The sequence below is a fragment of the Branchiostoma belcheri genome, unplaced genomic scaffold, assembly GCF_001625305.1.
Source record: "Branchiostoma belcheri isolate BF01 breed outbred unplaced genomic scaffold, Haploidv18h27 scaffold40, whole genome shotgun sequence".
NCBI lineage: Eukaryota > Metazoa > Chordata > Leptocardii > Amphioxiformes > Branchiostomatidae > Branchiostoma > Branchiostoma belcheri.
The window spans coordinates 2,317,402-2,336,874 of record NW_017804021.1 but is presented as its reverse complement, the minus strand read 5'-3'; the positions used below and the strand labels follow the sequence as shown (position 1 = coordinate 2,336,874).

General features: G+C 40.5%; 2 protein-coding genes and 1 pseudogene across 2 annotated transcripts in view; 1 reads left to right on the top strand and 2 right to left on the bottom strand.

Annotated features, from left to right (window-relative positions):
- The first annotated feature begins 94 nt into the window (after positions 1 to 94).
- LOC109477636 (trafficking protein particle complex subunit 13-like) lies at positions 95 to 14,498 on the top strand. Its single transcript, XM_019778980.1, has 12 exons — positions 95 to 160; positions 856 to 924; positions 1,208 to 1,307; positions 1,945 to 2,029; positions 2,535 to 2,665; positions 3,324 to 3,396; positions 3,650 to 3,694; positions 4,811 to 4,932; positions 5,472 to 5,676; positions 12,508 to 12,608; positions 13,237 to 13,390; positions 13,915 to 14,498. The coding sequence occupies exons 1-12, from the start codon at positions 97 to 99 to the stop codon at positions 14,017 to 14,019; spliced, it is 1,254 nt and encodes a 417-aa protein (XP_019634539.1). The 5' UTR covers positions 95 to 96; the 3' UTR covers positions 14,020 to 14,498.
- Positions 6,529 to 11,323, bottom strand: LOC109477619 (annotated as a pseudogene).
- A 2,842-nt stretch (positions 14,499 to 17,340) lies between the features above and the next one.
- Positions 17,341 to 19,473, bottom strand: part of LOC109477513 (slit homolog 1 protein-like) — a 12,425-nt gene continuing 10,292 nt past the window's right edge. The window contains exons 7-8 of the mRNA XM_019778798.1: positions 17,685 to 17,733; positions 17,341 to 17,544 (exon numbers count right to left, since the gene is read on the bottom strand). Of these exons, the coding sequence (XP_019634357.1) occupies positions 17,341 to 17,544; positions 17,685 to 17,733 (253 nt within the window). The remainder of the gene's footprint in view (positions 17,545 to 17,684; positions 17,734 to 19,473) is intronic.

Below are 19,473 nucleotides of genomic sequence, written 5' to 3'. Positions count from 1 at the left end.
AATATTAGTAATTCTAATGTAAAATATGAGTATCTTTACATTATTCTAAATATTGATTTTGTATTCATTTTCCGAACTCCCCTCGCAGTTTTACAAATGGATCAGTCCAAATCCAAGATGGAGCCGAATCGAGAAAAAGAACATCTCCTTGCTCTAAAAGGTGAGTTTTTGTGTCTTTGGGAAAGCTTAGAAGGGGTCTAGATTCATCCAACGTTAATGACATACGACGGTTATAAAGAAGAACTTACGAAACTACAAATAAAGGAGTCCTCAATGGTAATGGAGGTCAATAAGCAACGCCCCCCTCCCCCACTTTTTGGCAACTTGTTTCGTGTGTGATGTTGAAATTGATTGAAGCATGGATAACGCAGTTATAATTATCAGTCCTGAACTCTTCCCTGTGTAGGACAACCAGAGTCTTATCTTATCTTATCTTATATGATTACTGAGCCAAGGTCCTGCGAGGGACATCATGCTCAGGGAGTCAGTGTAGAAAATATCATTATGGGGCTACGAAAGTCCTAAATGTGCTACTTTATGTCATAATGTGTTGTAGAGACGTGGGAAGATGAAGAAGAAGAAATATGACATGATCATGATTGTTATGATATATGTGATATGATACAGTATGATATGATATGATATGTTATGATGTAAATGTATTCTATGTTGTTCCAGTGTCTACCATCTACCATGCACTGCTTAAGTAACGTAGGTTGATATGATATCAGATGCCCTGCCTGACCACAGTCTAGATATTCTACTAGATACTCATAAATCATGATGATGATCATGATGTGATATGAAATGATATGTGACATGTAATCTGATATGTAACCTGACCTGTTGTTGCAGTGATGCGGCTGACCCGGCCCACCTTCCTCCACGTGACCCCCATCACCTGTGATGACAGGGACCTGCCAGGTATGACACACTTGTGTTGCGCTTTATCCAGAACCAGGCTTTAGTCAGAACCATGCTTTATCCAGAACTGTGCTTCATCCAGAACTGTGTGTTCAGAATCATCTGTATCTAGGACAGTGCCTTATCCAGCACCATGGACAGGCACAGTTCTGGATTGTCCATAACAACTACATTCTTGGATACACAAAGTTCTCATGATCACTACTGTAAATGTGTAAGCTTGGAGAAGGATACTCTAGAGTACATGATTGTTCATGTCTTTATTCTGATTTTCCCTCGGTAGGCACAACGTTTTCCCAGGTAGTCCGGTCGGACATGGCGAGTTCTGTAGGTCTGGAGGAGTTCGCAATGGGAGAGCTGCTGACTCTGCCTCAGAACTTTGGGTAGGTACAGATATATATATGGATATATCTATATATCTGTGAGCAAATGTATGGTGATAAATGTATATCTTTATCACCATACATACTTGTACCTGTATACTTATGCAAGTATATCTGTAAATGTATGGTGCAGCCAGTTTACTAGACTAAGTACTAGTACATGTCTTTTAGCAACATCAACCCAGCAGCTTATGCTAGCTAATATGTCTGCCCTCTGGTAAAACCTTCATGTTGAAAAGTTTTCAATGGAAGAGCTGCAAGGACACTGCCATAGAACTTTGGGTGGGTGTGGATAGTGATATTCTGTTTATAGCTTAACAAGTCTGAATTGGGTCACCGACAGTGGAGGCTTTTAAGGCCAGGGTAGAAGCCGCCCTGCCCTAACCCGTGTACTGCTTCCCCCCTCAGTGATACCCCGTACAGGGGTTGTTCAAGGGTATCTGAAAAGAAGAAGAATGTCCTTTGGCATAGCCCAGTGGCTTAGTATTTCCTAGCATATTGACAAAGTCTACAATGGACACTGCCACAGAAATTTGAATGGGTGTAGGTACTGATCATTATCTATATAGATTATATACTAATATGTATATCTGCCCTTTGGTACAAAATGTATAACCTTCAATGATGTCCTCTACAGGAACATCTTCCTGGGCGAGACGTTCTCGTGTTACGTCTGTGTTCACAACGACAGCACCCAGCTGGTCAAGGACATCATGGTCAAGGTCAGGGAACATTACAGATACATGGCTATCAGATTGAACTGAGACGCAACTGTTCTTAACTTTTGGTTGTTTTACTCAGTTTTCTAACTCATGTGGGGATCTACTAGAAACAAATCATTGAATATAAACGATACTGCTGACTGAATGAACAAATGAATAAATGAACAAATGGATGGATGGATGGATGGATGGATGGATGGATGGATGGATGGATGGATGGATGGATGAAGGGATGGGTGGATGGAGGGATGGATGGATAGATTGATGGATGGATGAAAGGATGAATGAATGATGAATTATTTTTATATAGTATCGCTAAACAAGTAAAATTGTCCTTAGTATACCCCAATGGCGTTGAATGGCATTGTAGTTTTTATACATGGTTATATCCAAGTTTGAGGTACCAATACTAAAATACATTGTCAGCCTAATAAAGTCAAACATTTTAAATAATAGCCAGACTTTGATCTGTTGTTTGATGATGACCTTTGACCTGTTCCCACAGGCCGACCTTCAAACATCCTCCCAGAGACTGACCTTGTCGGGGGGCAGCAGTCCACCGATCCCGGAGCTCGGTCCAGAGGGCAGCATCGACGAGGTCATACACCATGAGGTCAAGGAACTAGGAACACACATGTAAGGGGGCAGCTCAAAAGTTCATGCAAGTCATGCTAAATAAAGTTATTTTGTTTTGGAAATGCACATGTAAAGGGGCATCTCAGAAGTTCAGAATTTCCTTATAAGGAAAGTTATTGCCATTAACACATGTAAGGGTGCGGCTCAAAAGTTAAAAAATTCCTGCTAAAGAAAGTTATTTACCTGTACTTTTACACATGTAAGGGGTGGCTCAAAACTTCATACAAGCTGTGCAAATGGGATTGATTTTGTTTAGGGACGTGCATGTGTAAGGGATTGTCTTCATACAAATTTCTAGAAATTTCTTTTTTGGGGGCATACACATGTAGAGGGTCATCTGAAAAGTTCACAAAGGTTGAATGTGCAAACAATGATTTTGTTAACTTTAAGGGCTCACAAGTAGGAGTCAATAGGAGATAAATTCAATGGGCATGTGCACATATATGAAAGGCAATGTTTAGTTTTGTTTAGGAATTTTAAAACGTTACAAATTCCTTTTTTCGTCATTTTTAGTTTCTGTGTGTTTGTGTTGGTCTGAGGAAAATCAAGTGACACGTCATTGGATAGAAAGAAGCTTAAACAAGATCTTGTGTTGTATTATTGATGCTGACACTGAGGTGCATGTTAGTCAGACCCACCTGTTGTTTTGTTCCCCCAGCCTGGTCTGTGCAGTCAGCTACACAACTCAGTCTTCTGAGAAAATGTACTTCAGAAAATTCTTCAAGTTCCAGGTAAATATCATTAGTTTTACATATTCATTGTACCTGATACAGATACAGACTCTCTTACTTCCATTCAAGACATTTGAAGACATTTTAAAGACATGTTTAGAGAAGGTATCAAAGTAATTGAAGTGAACATGCAATGTTCTTCCGCCTACATGTAAATGTATGCTAGATATGTACAGTTGCCTGCAATGTATCATGCTTAATGAAACTTATATAGATCATATATAGATACAAAATTTCTCACCTTTTCCCAAAGGTCCTGAAACCTCTGGATGTGAAAACCAAGTTCTACAATGCCGAGGTCAGTGTCCATGTGTGTGTGTGACTGACCATAAAAAGTCTACACAATGTACATATATATGGCTAATCCTGTCTTCAATATTGCTTCTTTATAATATTGTTTGAATGATTCATAATTTTTAATTGCTAAAACATTATGATTTCTTTTGTTGAAAACATCAACATTTTCCTTCATCTTTGAGTGATTTTGATTGATTTTGGTATGATTTCTACATCAATTGTTTTTACCATTACTGTACTGTCAACTGTATGTTAACCCATCATCCATTCATGCTTGTTATTGAACTAATTAACTAACTGATTAACTAACTAATTAACTAACTGCTGATTTTGTCTTTATGCTCCCAGGATCATGTTGTGAGTTTCCTTTTTTAGTCATGCTTATCATTTGCTAATTTTCCTTTTGTTATTTTAAAGTTTTTCTACCGTTTAAATTCTACCACCATCACCATTTCATCAGTCACAACTTTAACTTAATTTGTTTCCATAAACCTCACCAACTTTAAACAGTTTGATGTGCACAAGATAGGGGTTATGCACAAAACGCTCACCTTTCTAGAATATTGAGATCAAATATTGGTTAATATTTTCAATCAAAGTTTGAAAGTCATACTGCAATAGTCAAGTTGACTTTGGTGTAAATCAATTCAATTTGGTGTAACTCTAGAAATTAAGTTAAAAAATGTTGAAAGCATTACAGTTTCATAAATGTGAAAATGAAGTGAATCCTTTAAATATGAAGCCCGGAGTGTTCTGTTGTTAATATGTAACTGTTTGTTGACGACAATCCACCCAAAGCTTACACATTGCAGCACATCAGCAGAACAATTTTTTTACCGCACTTGTGAAAAATGTGGAACATTATGTGCAAACTTAAGCACTTTTACAGAATATATAGCATTTATGTTGTAAGGTCTTATTCACACTTTTTAGGATGACATCCCATCTGTAGTTTTCAAACTTTTTGTCAGAAAAGATATCATCAGATTCTGCAACAGACAATATTCTGATGCAGTGTTGACCAACTGTGATTCCCCACAGGTGCAATATGTTCTGTTAATGTGCTAGACGTCGCCATATTGTTTTTTTAAAGCAACCCTTGTTTGTTCTTCCCCAGTCGGATGAGGTATACCTGGAGGCACAGGTACAGAACATCACGGCAGCTCCGATGGTTATGGAGAAGGTTTCACTGGAACCCTCCCCATCTTACAGTGTGTCAGAACTCAACACTGAGGAAAAGTGAGTTGTGTACACCTTACAATCAGAAGTCTTACTTTTTCATCCTTAAGAAATTTACTCATGTAGTTTGGAAGACTACCCAATGACCTGTCAACTCCATGTGTGTAATTTTAATCTAAATCTGAACATGACCTTTTTTTTAGCCATTCTTTCACATAGAGAATCACACCTAGATTTGTTCACATATCAAACTCTAACTTCGAAGACTCAAGTTAGATATTAATAAGACCTTAAGATAATAACCATGTTATACAGGGCCTATAAGTCCATATTTAGAATGTTACTGTTTTATGCCCTTGAAATGACCTTGTGTTAATGTGTCATGTTGTGTACAGGGCTAGTACTTCCATACTTGGGATGTTGCTGTCCTACACCTTGAAACGACCTTGGTGTTTGTATTTGGGTACAGGGATGTTCTATGCCCTTGACATGACCTTGGTATCATTTGTGTTTGTGTTTTGTACAGTCCGGTACATATTTGGAATGCTGCAGTTGTAATAATTGCTCTTGAAACGACCTTGTGTTTTTGTGTTGTACAGGGCAGGTACCTCCATATTTGGGACGTCGGTGTACCTGAACCCCAAGGACATCCGGCAGTACCTGTACTGTCTCAAACCCAAGGCAGAGGTCGGAGCTCCACGGGGGGTCCTTAAAGGGGTGACGAACATCGGGAAACTGGACATTATCTGGAAAACCAACATGGGGGAAAAGGGACGACTGCAGACTAGTCCACTACAGAGGATGGTAGGTGTAAGTCTTACATACATGTACACACACACACACACACTCACTCACACACACACACACTCACACACACTCACACTCACACACACACACACACACACACACACACACACACACATGTACACACACACACACACTCACACACACACACACACATACACACATACACTCACACACATACACATGTACACACACATTATATGTACACACATGTACACACACAAACTACTGGACATCATCTGGAAAACCAACATGGGGGAGAAGGGAAGGCTGCAGACTAGTCCACTACAGAGGATGGTAGGTGCAAGTAGGTGCAACACACACACGAATACACATGTGCACACACACACACATACACATACACAGTCATACACATAAACATACACACACACACACAAACACATGCACATACACACACACATACACATACACATACAATAACTGTGTACATAGACATTACGCAAACACGTACACATACATGTATTATACATGCATACAGGCACATAACCATACTCACACACAAAGTTGTTTGTACCATGGAGGTTCATGAGACATCATGGTCAAATGAAGGGGCAATTTACTGTTGTTCTCATCATGGTATCTTTATTCTTTGACAATTCACAGAGATGTTTGATTTTAGAACTTAGTACTAAATTTGATTGATGATCTCAATGTTTTCACATGATTGTACATATGTAAGGTATTGGTTTCTCTTACAACAGTGCAGTTGTTGTTCTTAGTTAAAGAGTAATATCACATACATTGCCATTCACCAGTCCTAACCTATACTTACTAGAAACATTAATTGTATAGTTATTACTTGTTTAGACTAAATACTTTTATTCGAGGGCAAAAGGTCTTTTGTTCTCTTAATATTTGACAGTCTTTGTACTTACTGAAACAAACTGAAAGTTTTACTTAATTAGTAATCACTGTTAGAATATGGAGAGATTATTGTTGTATATATGTATTATTTGTGGCTACAGTTCAGATCATTGAAGGTAATAGACTTTACATGTATCTAATCACATTAGCAAGATTAGATTCAATACCTTTTATCAATGGGTGACTTGTGTCTTGGGGGTAAACTTGCTTTGCCATAGCCAGGGCTTCTTGGCAGAGACTGATGGCTTTACTGTGGTCTCCCAGTTTGTACCAGGCTGACCCCAAGTTGTGGAGTGAGGTGGCTACAAGAGGATGTGCTTACCTGACCATAGATACTCCTGGCACATCTGCAGTCCCTGCTCATGGTAGCTGATAGCTTTGCTGTAATCACCCAATTTATACCAGGCTGACCCCAGGCTGTTCAGTGATCCTGCAGTGTCAGCATGTGCTGTACCCAGACCATAGATAATCCTGCGCATCTGCAGTGCCTGCTCATGGTAGTCTATTGCTTTCCTGTAATCACCCAGATGGCACCAGGCTGGCCCCCAGGTTGCCGAGTGAGGTGGCAATGCCAGAATGTGATTTATTCTCACCATAGACACTCCTGTACATCTGCAATGCCTGTTCATAGTAGCTGATTGATTTCCTGTAATCACCCAGGTGGCACCAGGCTGCCCCCAGGTTGTTCAGTGATCCTGCAATGTCAGCATGTGCTGTACCCAGACCATAGATAATCCTGTGCATCTGAAGTGCGTGCTCATGGTAGCTGATTGCTTTCTTGTAATCACACAGGTCACTCCAGGTGGACCCCAGGTGGTTGAGTGAGATGGCAACAAGAGGACGTGCTGTAGTCTTACCAAAGATACTCCTGTACATCTGCAGTGCTTGTTCAAGGTAGCCAATAGCTTTTCTGTATTCACCCAGGTGATGCCAGGCTGATCCCAGTTTGCTGAGTGAGGTGGCAACGCGAGGATGTGTTTTACCCAGACCATAGATACTCCTCTCCATCTGCAGTGCCTGTTCATGGTAGCTGATTGCTTCTCCTGTGATTGCCCAGGTGGTTCCAGGCTCCCCCCAGGTTGTTGAGTGAGCCAGCAATGTCAGGATGTTCTGTACCCTGACCATATATACTCTTGCGCATCTGAAGTGCCTGTTCATAGTAGCTGATAGCTTTTTTGTAATCACCCAGGTGTCTCCAGGCTGTCCCCAGGCTGTTGATTATCTCTGCAATGTCAGAATGTGCTGTGTTTTCACCATAGATACTCCTGCGCATCTGCAGTGCCTGTTCAAGGTAGCTGATGGCTTTTCTACAATCACCCAGGCTGTCCCAGGCTCCCCCCAGGTTGTTGAGTGAGGTGGCAATGTGAGGATGTGCTTTACTCTGGCCATAGATGCTCCTGCGCATCTGCAGTGCCTGTTCATGGTAACTGATTGCTTTCCCGTAATCAGCCACGTACTCCCAGGCTGACCCCAGGTTGCTGAGTGAGGTGGCAATGTAAGGATGTTCTGTACCCTGACCAAAGATTCTCCTCCACATCTGCAGTGCCTGTTCAAGATAGCTGAGTCCGTTCCTGTAATCACCCACCTCATGATAAGCAACTCCAATATTATTTAACAGCTCAATTTTCTCTGCATCAGTTCCATCAGCATTCTTCAGAGCCTCATGAAAGCAGTCGATTGCTTGCTCATGTTTGCATAACTCATCGTACATCTTCCTTGTGCCCTTGGGGAGTTGTCATAGAAGCCAGGAAATGAGTTAAGAACAGACTCTTTTCAGACCATTCTTGCAGAACACTTCTTAGCGGAACTGCTGTATAATAGTACCTGAAGAGCTGTTTGTCATTTGGCAGATAGAAAACTGGTTTGAGCATATTTGTCTGTGCTTCATCATTGGTCTGTATGGATGATTCCTGTCCATGCTGTGTTGTTTCCATTGAGGCCATAGCTGACAAGTTTTCCTTCTGTCCACCATTTGCCATGTATGTTCTGAGCCTGAGTTCTGCTGAGATGCTGGTAAGCACTGTCAGGTGGTGTGCATTGTTGGGACTGATCACTTGTTGCTTTTTCATTTCTTGTATTGTCTCCCAAACTGTGGTAGGTATGATGCCTGAAGACAGTGCCAAGCAGTCCACTGCTACAGTTGGGAAGCGATAGAGGTCTTTCTTCACATCAGTCAGCCTTGCTGTAATTGTTTCCTCATTGCTGATCCTTTCCATGGTTTCCTTTCGTATCTCTTGTGCCAGTTGTTGAGCCATTTTTCCCCCATCAGCTTGCAGTATCTCCACTGTGATGCCCATATATGTGTCAATCAAATCCTGGTCCCCTGCTATCAGGCATGGGTTTCTCAAGATAGTGGCAAGGTGATATCCTTCCTTCAGGTATAGTGTGGCATCTTTTTGTAGTTTTGAAACCATGTTTTGTGGGGTGCAGATGAGTTCACTGGGTGGTTCGTTCTTAGTTCCCTGCCTGCCCAATGGAGTCTTGCTTGCCTTTGGCATGGAGGCATCAAATGCAAACCCACGAGGTGTAACAGAGTCATAGTACCAGTTGTCAAGTGGGTTCTCAGAGTAGAAGTCATTGAGAGATTTTATTGCCAGTGCTGGGAGAATGGTCTCTCCCAGGTTGACCACCTTGAGGTGTAGATAGTGGGTGAAGTTATGGAAATACACAAGACATTCTTCACTTTCTTCTTCTACCAAGATGGCAAACTCCAGGTCTGAGTATGGAGTTACCAGTCCTGTGGCCTGTGAACCCAAACCTATCAGGGCATACTTACAGGGAGGGGGGCCCATTAACCCAATACACTCTTCTACAAGCAGGCTGATGAACTCCTTCCTTTGTTGTGCAATTTTGTCAAACAACTGCCTGACAGCCTGAGCTCGTTTTGCCTCTATCTCTCTGACACATGGGTCGTCCTCATCATGTACATAGGGATCCAGCTGCTGGTCAATGGTTTCCATCTCCAGCTTGATCTGGTCCCGCATCTTCTTCAGCTGTTTCTTGTGTTTTTCTGTGTTGTTTTGCCCTTTACAATTAACATCTAAGATGCATTTCAGAAACAGGTTGTTTTCTTCTCTAATAGCTGTTTCTATGTTACAATTGAGGACTTGATCCTCTGACCTGGCTATTGCTGCATTGTAGAGCGCTGCTGCTTTGACAAAGTCTCCCCCATCTCCTGTCTGCTGACCTCGCTTACTGTAGACATCCCCCAACTTGCACAGGGGCTCCACCTCTCTCTGGTACTGCTGGGCTGTGGGGTCTGGGGAGAGGAACAATCAAAATGTTTTACCCATGATGTTTCATGTGAATAACAGTTACACAATGCCAAAAAACAGTAAATATTACTGTTACAGATAAAAGATCATAAAACATGTCCATTCGAGAAGAATAATCAAATCCCCCTTACCTCTCACATGTACTATCTTGAGTGCAGCTGCAAAGTGCTGCTCTGCTGAGTCCAGGTCTGCCCTGGCAAGGGAGGAGTCTCCTCTCTTAAGCTGGTCTGTGTATTCTACTAAAAAAAAACATACTGTGTAAAACTACTTAAACTATAATGGTTATGAGTCTTACACAGATGAACAATATAAGACTTTTACATTTTTTTGTTTTGGATAGTGACAGACGAGTGTAGAATCACTAGTCCTCATGTTTCAAATTTCCCCCACCTTATGCTGTCTGTCTGGAGATGTTGGTCCTGAGTGTCAGTTCTTCTGATGTCCCCAGACTGGTGTCCTTTGTGTGGTTCTCTCTCTCCTGGTCTTGGTTTCTTTGATGATGGTTTCTGGAAGATTTGAACTACATTACACCACAATGTCCTGCATTTGTTGCCAAGTTGTGTAATATAGTGATGATAGCCAATGCTTTCTATATATGTGACAGCCTTTACCATTTTATGCAAATGCTACTAATAATAATCATTGATTTCCAGACACTTCTTACCTTTTTTCACTGCTTCCCTGATCTTGTCCATGTACTTGATGCGATGTTTCAGAGTCAGTTTTGTCTCAGGGTCCCCACATGTTGTCAGGGCCTTGTTGTACATGGCAGCTGCCTTGGAGAACTGGGATACATCAGAGGTTGTCTTGCCTTTCTTGAGGTAGAAATCTCCGAGGGATTTTAGAACCTCAAGCTCCAAGAACATGTCACTGTTCCCAATTGCAGTCACTAACATTTCTGTGTAAGTCTGTTCATAGGAATTTCTCACACTTCTGTCCAGTTTGTCACAAATCTCTGCCACCCTTAAGACATTACTGTCAGCAGTACCCCAGTAGTCTGGTGACAGCCACCGGAAGTGTGGACTGTACCCCTGCAGCAGTTGTCTGGAGAGTTTCTCCATGTAGCGGATACGATGTTCCACCGTTTCACCTACATCTGGATTTTTGCAGCGCAGTAAGGCAGCAGCATACAGGGCAGCAGCCTTGTCAAACTCTGCTGAATCTTTACTGAGCTTGGCTTTCTCAAGACGCAGGTCTCCAAGACTTTTCAGGACCTCTACTTCCATAAAGTCATCCTTTTTAAGAATGGCTTCTCTCAGAGCCTGTCCATACCCAAGTTCTTGTCCATGTTGACTCTTGAGGCACAACTCCAAGTTCTGTAGCTTGTTTGCCAGGCTGGTCATGTTGATTTCAGACATTTTCTAGTTATGGTTAAGAGGTTATGATCTGGATGTCTGAGACATGTCTAAATCTCACCTGGATGTCTGAGACTCCACAGCTGTGAACCTGCCTGGGTAGAGACTTGTCTGTTCCTCCCTGTGCTTGTGAGAGTTTCCCTCTAAGGACCTGGACTTTCCAGAACTTTTTTCTGTACCATGACTGGGACTTTCCACTGAGTCATGAGTAACATGGATTGTATGTCAACCGTCTTTTGTCTGGCCTGGTAACTTAATCATATGTTTGCATCAGAGATTCTATACAGGTAGCTGGGGCCATGTAAAAGCCATTCATAGAGTGAAGGTGGTGCTCACACATAACAACAGTTAAGCTAAAGCCTGTATATATAAAAGACATGATAAGTGAAGATGCTTAACTGTTAGTGCTAAACCATACCATATCACTGAAGTTGGACTGTGAAGACTTTATGAAAAAGAACAGCTACAGTAACTGGTAATCCACACACAGTCGGACTGTTTGCACTTGGCTGACCCTAACACCTTGGGTAGCTGATACCCATTGTTGCTGTAACAAGGCAATACAATAGCAGGCAGTCAGGCTGATCATTGGGTGACATAGTATAACAACACACTCATACAAAACAATGTAAGGAAACATACATGTGTACATGTAGTAACACCTGGGGGCTAACATACCCAAGTGTACATATGGTACTTGCATAATTGTATGGTTTCCTATATTTTTTATTGACTGGTTTTAGCATTTGTAATCATTCATATGTAATATATGTAGACCTACAGTACACAATCAAATGTGCTGTTTTATATAACAGTTATAATTTACTTTATGTAAACACACACCACTATAATACTGTAACTGTAACAGTACTTTACATAAGTCTGGGAAGGTGCCAGATCACTTTCCCTGCCACTGATACTACTGTAATACTTTTTCAGGGCTCGAAATTAATTTTTGGGAATAGGTGCACACAAAAAATTTTGGGATGCGCCATGTAAAACAAAACATAATTAGAGATCTTACTGTTTCTCTTCTGAGCTTGAATCTAAAATGGGAGCTAACTTCAAGAAAGATTTTATTATTTTTCTGACACTTAGATGCCAAGAATATCCTGTATAGTATTATACATTTGATATGTTAAAAAAATACCTACAAAAATATTTGGGTGCACCGGTGCACCCACCAAAAAAAAATGGGTGCACAGCTGCAAATTTGGGTGCACTAAGGTGCACATGCACGCAGTATTTCCAGCCCCGCTTCTTAATACCCATGCATGTAACTGATGTGTGTCCCCCTATGTCTGCCCCCCCCCCAGGCCCCGGGCTATGGAGACATCCGACTGACAGTAGAACAGATCCCAGATGGAGTCCCCATGGAGAAACCCTTCAACTTCAAGTGCAGGGTCACCAACTGTTGGTATGTATGGCCACAATTAATTTGTTCTTGAATTTGCTTGTTAATGAATTTGTCTGATTTGAAAAATGTACCATTCAGGTTCTAAATCAAAATATCTCGAGTTCTTATATTTTGTCTTACGCTGAAAATTTCCTCATTATCTCAATGGAATGTGGCCAGCAGGTTTATTTGAGTATCTCAAACCAACAAACAAACAACCTTTGTTATCATTGTATTATTTGAAATTTGACCTCTTACCATCTCAAACACTAGCCTGGGTACCATCCAGATTTTCGCTAGCCTGGGTACCATCTGGATTTTTGCTACGCAACACTCGTGATTTTTTCGAGCGTTGCGTAGCGAAAATCTGGATGGTGCCCAGGCTAGCGAAAATCTGGATGGTACCCAGGCTACTTACGATTTTTGTGGTACTCAAACACCTCTGATCATTATTATTGCATCGTGATTTATGATTTTCGAATTCCTTTGTTATTGTTTTATGTTACATCATTTTCCTGTATATTGTTTCCATGGGCTCCCTTGGAAATCAGCCTCAACATCTGAAGGGACAACGCATTATTTTGTTTTTAAGATTAATAAATAAATAAATAAAAGTGATGTTTGACATGTTCTCATTTCTCTCATCCAGTGAGAGAACAATGGACCTCCTGCTACTCCTGCAAAACAATGGCACCAGCGGACTGTACTGGTGTGGTCTGTCTGGGAAACAACTTGGCAAACTGGGCCCCAACACTAACATGGAACTCAACCTCACACTACTGGCCTCAGTACCAGGCCTACAGGTCAGTACAGTAGTGACAGTAATGTGTCAGTAATGTACAGTAATGTACAGTAGTATAGTAATGTAACAGTAATTTGTAGTGACTGTCTGGGAAACAGTTAGGCAAGCTGGGCCCCAACACTAACATGGAACTCAACCTCACACTACTGGCCTCAGTACCAGGCCTACAGGTTAGGTTGTTGCAAGACAGCAAGCTTTTTCTTGAATTTCATCTGCTGAAGCATTCTTCAAAATTGCTCAATTGGGAATATTTAATGCTATGTGAAGCAGACATCTGTGTGCTCTGTAGAGCTAACTTTGGAATGTTTATTCTTATTCAAAACCAAATTGTTTTAAAATAAAGAAATTTAAAAAGAAGAGTAATTTTCATGGTCAGTCTTATGGTCAAAACAAAGTTAAACTTTTCTTCTATTTTGTATGCCTCTCATGTGTTTCAGATGGTGTTTGGCATCTCTTGCATAAGTCTTTACATGTTAAAAGTTTGTAGACAACTTTTCACAAGGTATTTTTGTCGTCTGTTTTCAGAGCATCTCTGGCCTGCGTCTGACGGACACGTACCTAAAGCGGACGTACGAACACGATGACATCGCTCAGATATTCGTGTACTCGGACCAGGAAGAACCGTCTTAGATCTGCAATCTTCTCATTGTATAGCAAACTACCGAGTCATACTGGGCACTGGTTTAAATTTGGGAAGTCAGTATTGTATCCAGAGCTGTGTCTGAATGGGTTAGGGTTAGGATCAGGCACAGTTCTGGATAGTTTCTATCGTATCCAGACTGTTCTGTTCCTATCTAGTTCTATGCCTGAATGGATTGTTTAGGGTTAGGATGCAGGCACAGTTCTGGATAGTCTCTGTGTATCCAAGAATGTAGATTTACCCCAGAAATGGTTCTTGAGACACATAGTTCTGGATAAAGCACAGTCCTGGATGCAAGTGTCTAACATTGGACATTTGGTAAATTAAATGTAATCACATAAAGTTTTATCCTAATTATGAATTTGAATGTAAATTATACTGTTAAGTGACTGTGACTATCACAGTTTGTACAAATGTCTTAATCATGCTAACATCACAACATTCATCATTATAAAAAATCATTGATGTCGTTTCCTTTCTATATCATCTGTAATTATTAATAAATTCAAAGAAACTAATTAAATGTGGTCAATGTACATTTGTGTGTACTTTTATTCCAAGCATTGTTTTTCTTTGTATTAACATAACATAACCCATAAGCACACCATTTTTGTGCTAACCTGTGTTCAGCACAAAGGACAGGTGTGTGTGTGTGTGTGTGTGTGTGTGTGGATGGTGCTCAGCACCAAGGACAGGTGTGTGTGTGTGGATGGTGTTCAGCACCAAGGACAGGTGTGTTTGTGTGTGGATGGTGTTCAGCACCAAGGACAGGTATGCTTGCTTACATGACCCAATGATGCTTCATTTGCATATGGAAGGCACCTCATTTGCATATTCGTGACACTTAAATGGTACCCTCACCCACTGGCCAAGATGGCGGCTGCCGTAGCGGGAGAATTCGAACCGCAGAAGTCATCAGCGAGAAACCAGCTTACTGTTCAGCGGACTGACCACGCAAGACTACAAATAAGGTACGTATAGAAAGGGTACACATGTGGCCTTTATTTTTAGCGTCGATTAAACGGAGAGAGTGTCAAATTCTGAAGACAGAAGAGATTTTATTTTTAGTTTCAAACTATGTTATTAAGGTGCGCTAGGTGGTATATTATTAACGTTACGTCTTCCATGGTTTAAAAAGAAGTCAAACCCTTCAGACATAGTTCTAGACATAGCCATAATGCATTGTAGACAACTAGATTTCATTACGTAGATTTTGAAGTTATTCTATACTCTTGTGTCAATGTTCTTTGATTATGTTTGAAACTTGCAATTAGCCTTCGGGCATATGGATTTCGATCGACTTCCCAATTATTAGTGCCGTAACCTTGGCGACTAAGAAAGCCGTTTTTAATGTTATGTTACTTAGTAAACGTGTAACGGTTATTGAACCAAGTAAAACCGAAGTCCAGGAGATCATGTAAAGAGAGATAATAGTCCCAAAGCAGGGACAACAAAACATTAATAGATAAATAAAAACGGCTTCCTTAGTTGCCATGGCTGCAGTGGGCGGGGCTATGGGACGCCCTGCACAGACATGAACAACAATCATGACAATACAAAGTCTTTATAATCTTCAAGCAGATCATTTATTATAAGGTCGCAAGACAGTATTAAATTGTTTATAGACAATTCCTATTGCTAGTAACTGTTTCTTTAGTTTATATCAACCAACAAAGTCCTTTCTACAGGATCAAAAGTTATATACATGTATATAATGTAGAAAACAAACTAAGATCAAAGTGTTTAAGGCATGTATTGAAACAATTCTTTTGTATGGGTCAGAATCATGGGTCATGAATATGTCACATTCTAGAAAACTAAACGGAACATACACGAAGATGTTGCGAGTGGTTTTCAATACACCATGGTGGAAACACACTACTAATGAACAGTTATACGGTTCGCTACCAAATGTAACTTCAGTAGTCAAATGTCAACGACTAAGCTTGGCCGGTCATGTAATACGTAGTGAAGAACCAGCCAGTAGGCTTCTACTCTGGAACCCTGATACCTGTAAGAGAAGAGTTGGACGCCCAAAGATAACAGTTAAGAAACTTATTGAAACTGAAACTGGCTTGGAGGGACATGAACTTTTCTCAGTGATGTATGACAGACAGTTGTGGCGAACTAACTTTGTATGCTCCACCTCTACGGAGGATGAATGATGATGATGATGATGAATGTAGTTTCAAATTAGTTTTTCATGCACTTTTGTATGTATTACTAGGTAAACATTATATAACTCACTAATTAAAAAGAAACTAGTCTAACTAATAAAAGCATCCGTTATTTAAATTCATGGAAGTTATCAAATTCGTACAAAGCTACCAGACTGAATAACTACTCGCTATGTACATGTACAGTATGTATCACTAATAACAGTCATTTGTAACCAAAAGCTTAATTCTAGCAAAGTAACACTTTTAACTATTGTTATCAGTACATGTAAATAAATTCAATAAGTATCCAAAGTATTTAAACTTAGGTCCTAAACTTAGGTCTAACACCCTAACATGTGGAGAGTGATAAGTTTACTATATAAAAGTTGAAAATATAAAAATCACAGAGATATCTTTATACTAAAATGATGTTACTTTCTGTATATAAATCCACAACACAGTTTGAAACTTTTGTTACATTGCAAGATGCTAGTCCTATGTGACAGTCTATATATACAAGCCGATTGCAGTCCTGTGTCTTATACGAGCCGATTACATACAATTTCTTTCACAGAACTTTCAGCTGTAATTTGTATCCACCAAGCAAGCTCTTTCACCAAAAGCATTCTGTCCAAGCTTTTTTTCGGACAATTTTGTGTGATTTAAGTATCTGACGCTTTATTTTTTTACACTGAAATTCTATGCAACTAATTTCATACAAAAGAAAACTATAAAATACTTAAAGTGAAGTTGTAACTATGAAATTAGTGTCAAAAAAGTATCTTTCAACAGTGAATTTTAGTATATGTGTTATAACAGCTTTGCCAAACATCATGCTGCCCCGATGGCTGACTATAAGCTATGGGAGTGAGTGAGTGTAGGAGTGTGTGTGTGAGTGAATGAGTGTGTGCGTTCGTTAGTGAGTGAGTTATTAATGTACCACCAAAAAGTGTCCACTGCAGTAAAACTAGTTCTGTCACTGTAACTTGTAGTAAGTGCTACAGTACTGTATCATATGAAATATATGGTTTAGGTTTACACTGGGCCAACCATTGTTTTTAGATATTGATTCTTCAAAACCACTACTAGGTGTTTTTGAATCTATCAATCAAATTTCTAATTGATCAATCAATCAATCAATCAATTAATTGTCTAATTGCCTTGTGAACCATAAGGCATCAGGGATGTGTATGTGTGCTGCTGCTGACTGCTGGGGTTCCTCAGGGGTTCATAGTGGTGAGGGCTGTCAGCACCAGGGGCAGCTGCTGTCTGTGATTGGTTATCAACTAACTCGTCAACATTCTCTTGCACGGTAACCTGCGGACCAGCTGCAGCATCTTTAGCAGCTGCTGCCACCTGCATATGGCAGTTCTCATATTTGTGGGACTGAGGACCTTCTCCAGAACACATAACCTCATAATCATCGTTAGAGCTGCTGAGATGCTGAATTTGCCCTGAGCCTGGCTGTAATGTTTGTGACGGACTAATCATTGTACGAGCAGTTGCATCTGCTGATTCAACCTGGGCAGCAGCCTGGGGACCAGTCTGATTTTTAGGGGGAAGCAAAGGGTTCATAGTCAAATAACCAGAGCTGTTGCTTGCACCTTGTTGTGGACTTTCTGACTGATTGACTTCACCTGTCGTGTCATGCCCGGCTGTATCAGCAGGGTCATCATAGATATGCCTGACTGAGCTGTGTTCTGTACCAGCTGCAGTATGGAATGTTTCAGATTGACTGTTTACTTCTGCGCTTGTGCTAACTGCCTGTAGCTCTATGCCTATGGGGTTTGTGTTGCTAAAGTCTTGCAGAAGAGAAGAATCCCTTTTCTTACTTTTACACAATGTCATGTGCCTCACTGCAAAGGCAATAAGACATATAAAGAGGATTCCAGGTAGTATGCACAGAGATGCAAAAAGGGGCACGGGCAAGAAGATGCCATGATCAGTCGTGTCAGTATTGCTCTCTGTCATGGTTGACTGAAAAGCAAAAGGAGAGTCAGTACTGACTGTAGACCAGCCTGGGTTAGAGTCAGCAGTGGGAGTGTTGCTCTGTGTTGGGGACAATGTTGCTGATGTGAGAGTGTTGCTCTGTGTTGGGGACAATGTCGGTGCCTTTGATGTTGACATTTCTGACAGATCAAAAGGAGAAGAGCTGCTGACTGGAGACAAGCTAAGAGTAGAGTCAACCATGTGTTTAGTGCTAGAAGTGGGGTAGACTGGTGTTGTCTCTCCACATACACTGCACGAAATCAGGTATTTAAGCAGTCTTAAAGCATGCTTAAAGGTTCCGTTTTGGCACTCTTTAAGCAAATTTAAGCCAATCTTTACGCGTGCTTAAATGTTACTTTTAAGCTAGCTTTAAGTTTGTGCGTATAGTGCTTAATGGCACTCTTTTAAGCAACATTTAAGCACCGTAAAGTAAGCTTAAATCTCAATATTTACACTACATTTAAGCGTCTTAAAGTGTCCGTAAATACAGTGATTTAAGCTAGCTTAATTTATCCGTAATGTGCTTAATGGCACTCTTTTAAGCAACATTTAAGCACCGTAAAGTTAGCTTAAATCGTAATGTTTACACTACATTTAAGCGTCTTAAAGGATCCTTAAATGTAGTGATTTAAGCTAGCTTAATTTATCCGTAAAGGTACTTAATGGCACTTATTTAAGCAACTTTTAAGCACTGTAAAGTAAGCTTAAAATCGTAATGTTTACGCCACATATAAGCACCTTAAAGCATTCTTAAATTCTGTAATATACGACAAATGGTACGCAAATTTTATTCAGCATTCTTTTTACATGTATTCACATATACATATATGACCTCCTTCGGGCAGCATTCACATATAACAGTCAAAAACAAGAAAGCTGGTTAAAGCTCATTTTTAAAAGGTAATGTACTAGGATAATCACACAAACAGGAAGAAAATCAACAAACTTGTTTTAGCCGCAAAAATATTTTGCAATTACGAAAGCTTGCCAATTTGTTGAAAACACATTAAAACTGAAAGTCTGTCTGCACAACATTGCTTGTAGATGTTCAAAATTATCAAGGCAATACTACAATAAAAAGCTAGTTGTTCTGTCTGCTCATGCTTGTCTAGATCACCAGCCGGTTCATGTGTAAAAGTCCTTCTGATCCGTTTGCTGATAGCCCCCTTCTGTCTGGGAGGCTCCTCGGACACCTGCCGACGGGTGCCCGACTAGCCTCTACCAGGCTTGGGGAGGCGGTCGGTAAAGAGTAGAAATCGGCCAAATAGAGAGATAAGCATGCCAAGGGAGTTTGTC

Coding starts and splice junctions, on each gene's coding strand:
- LOC109477636 (XM_019778980.1), top strand. CDS start 97: ATGGATCAGTCCAAATCCAAGATGGAGCCGAATCGAGAAAAAGAACAT. Junction 12,609..13,236: donor TGCAGGGTCACCAACTGTTG/GTATGTATGGCC, acceptor TCTCTCATCCAG/TGAGAGAACAATGGACCTCC. Junction 13,391..13,914: donor CCTCAGTACCAGGCCTACAG/GTCAGTACAGTA, acceptor GTCTGTTTTCAG/AGCATCTCTGGCCTGCGTCT.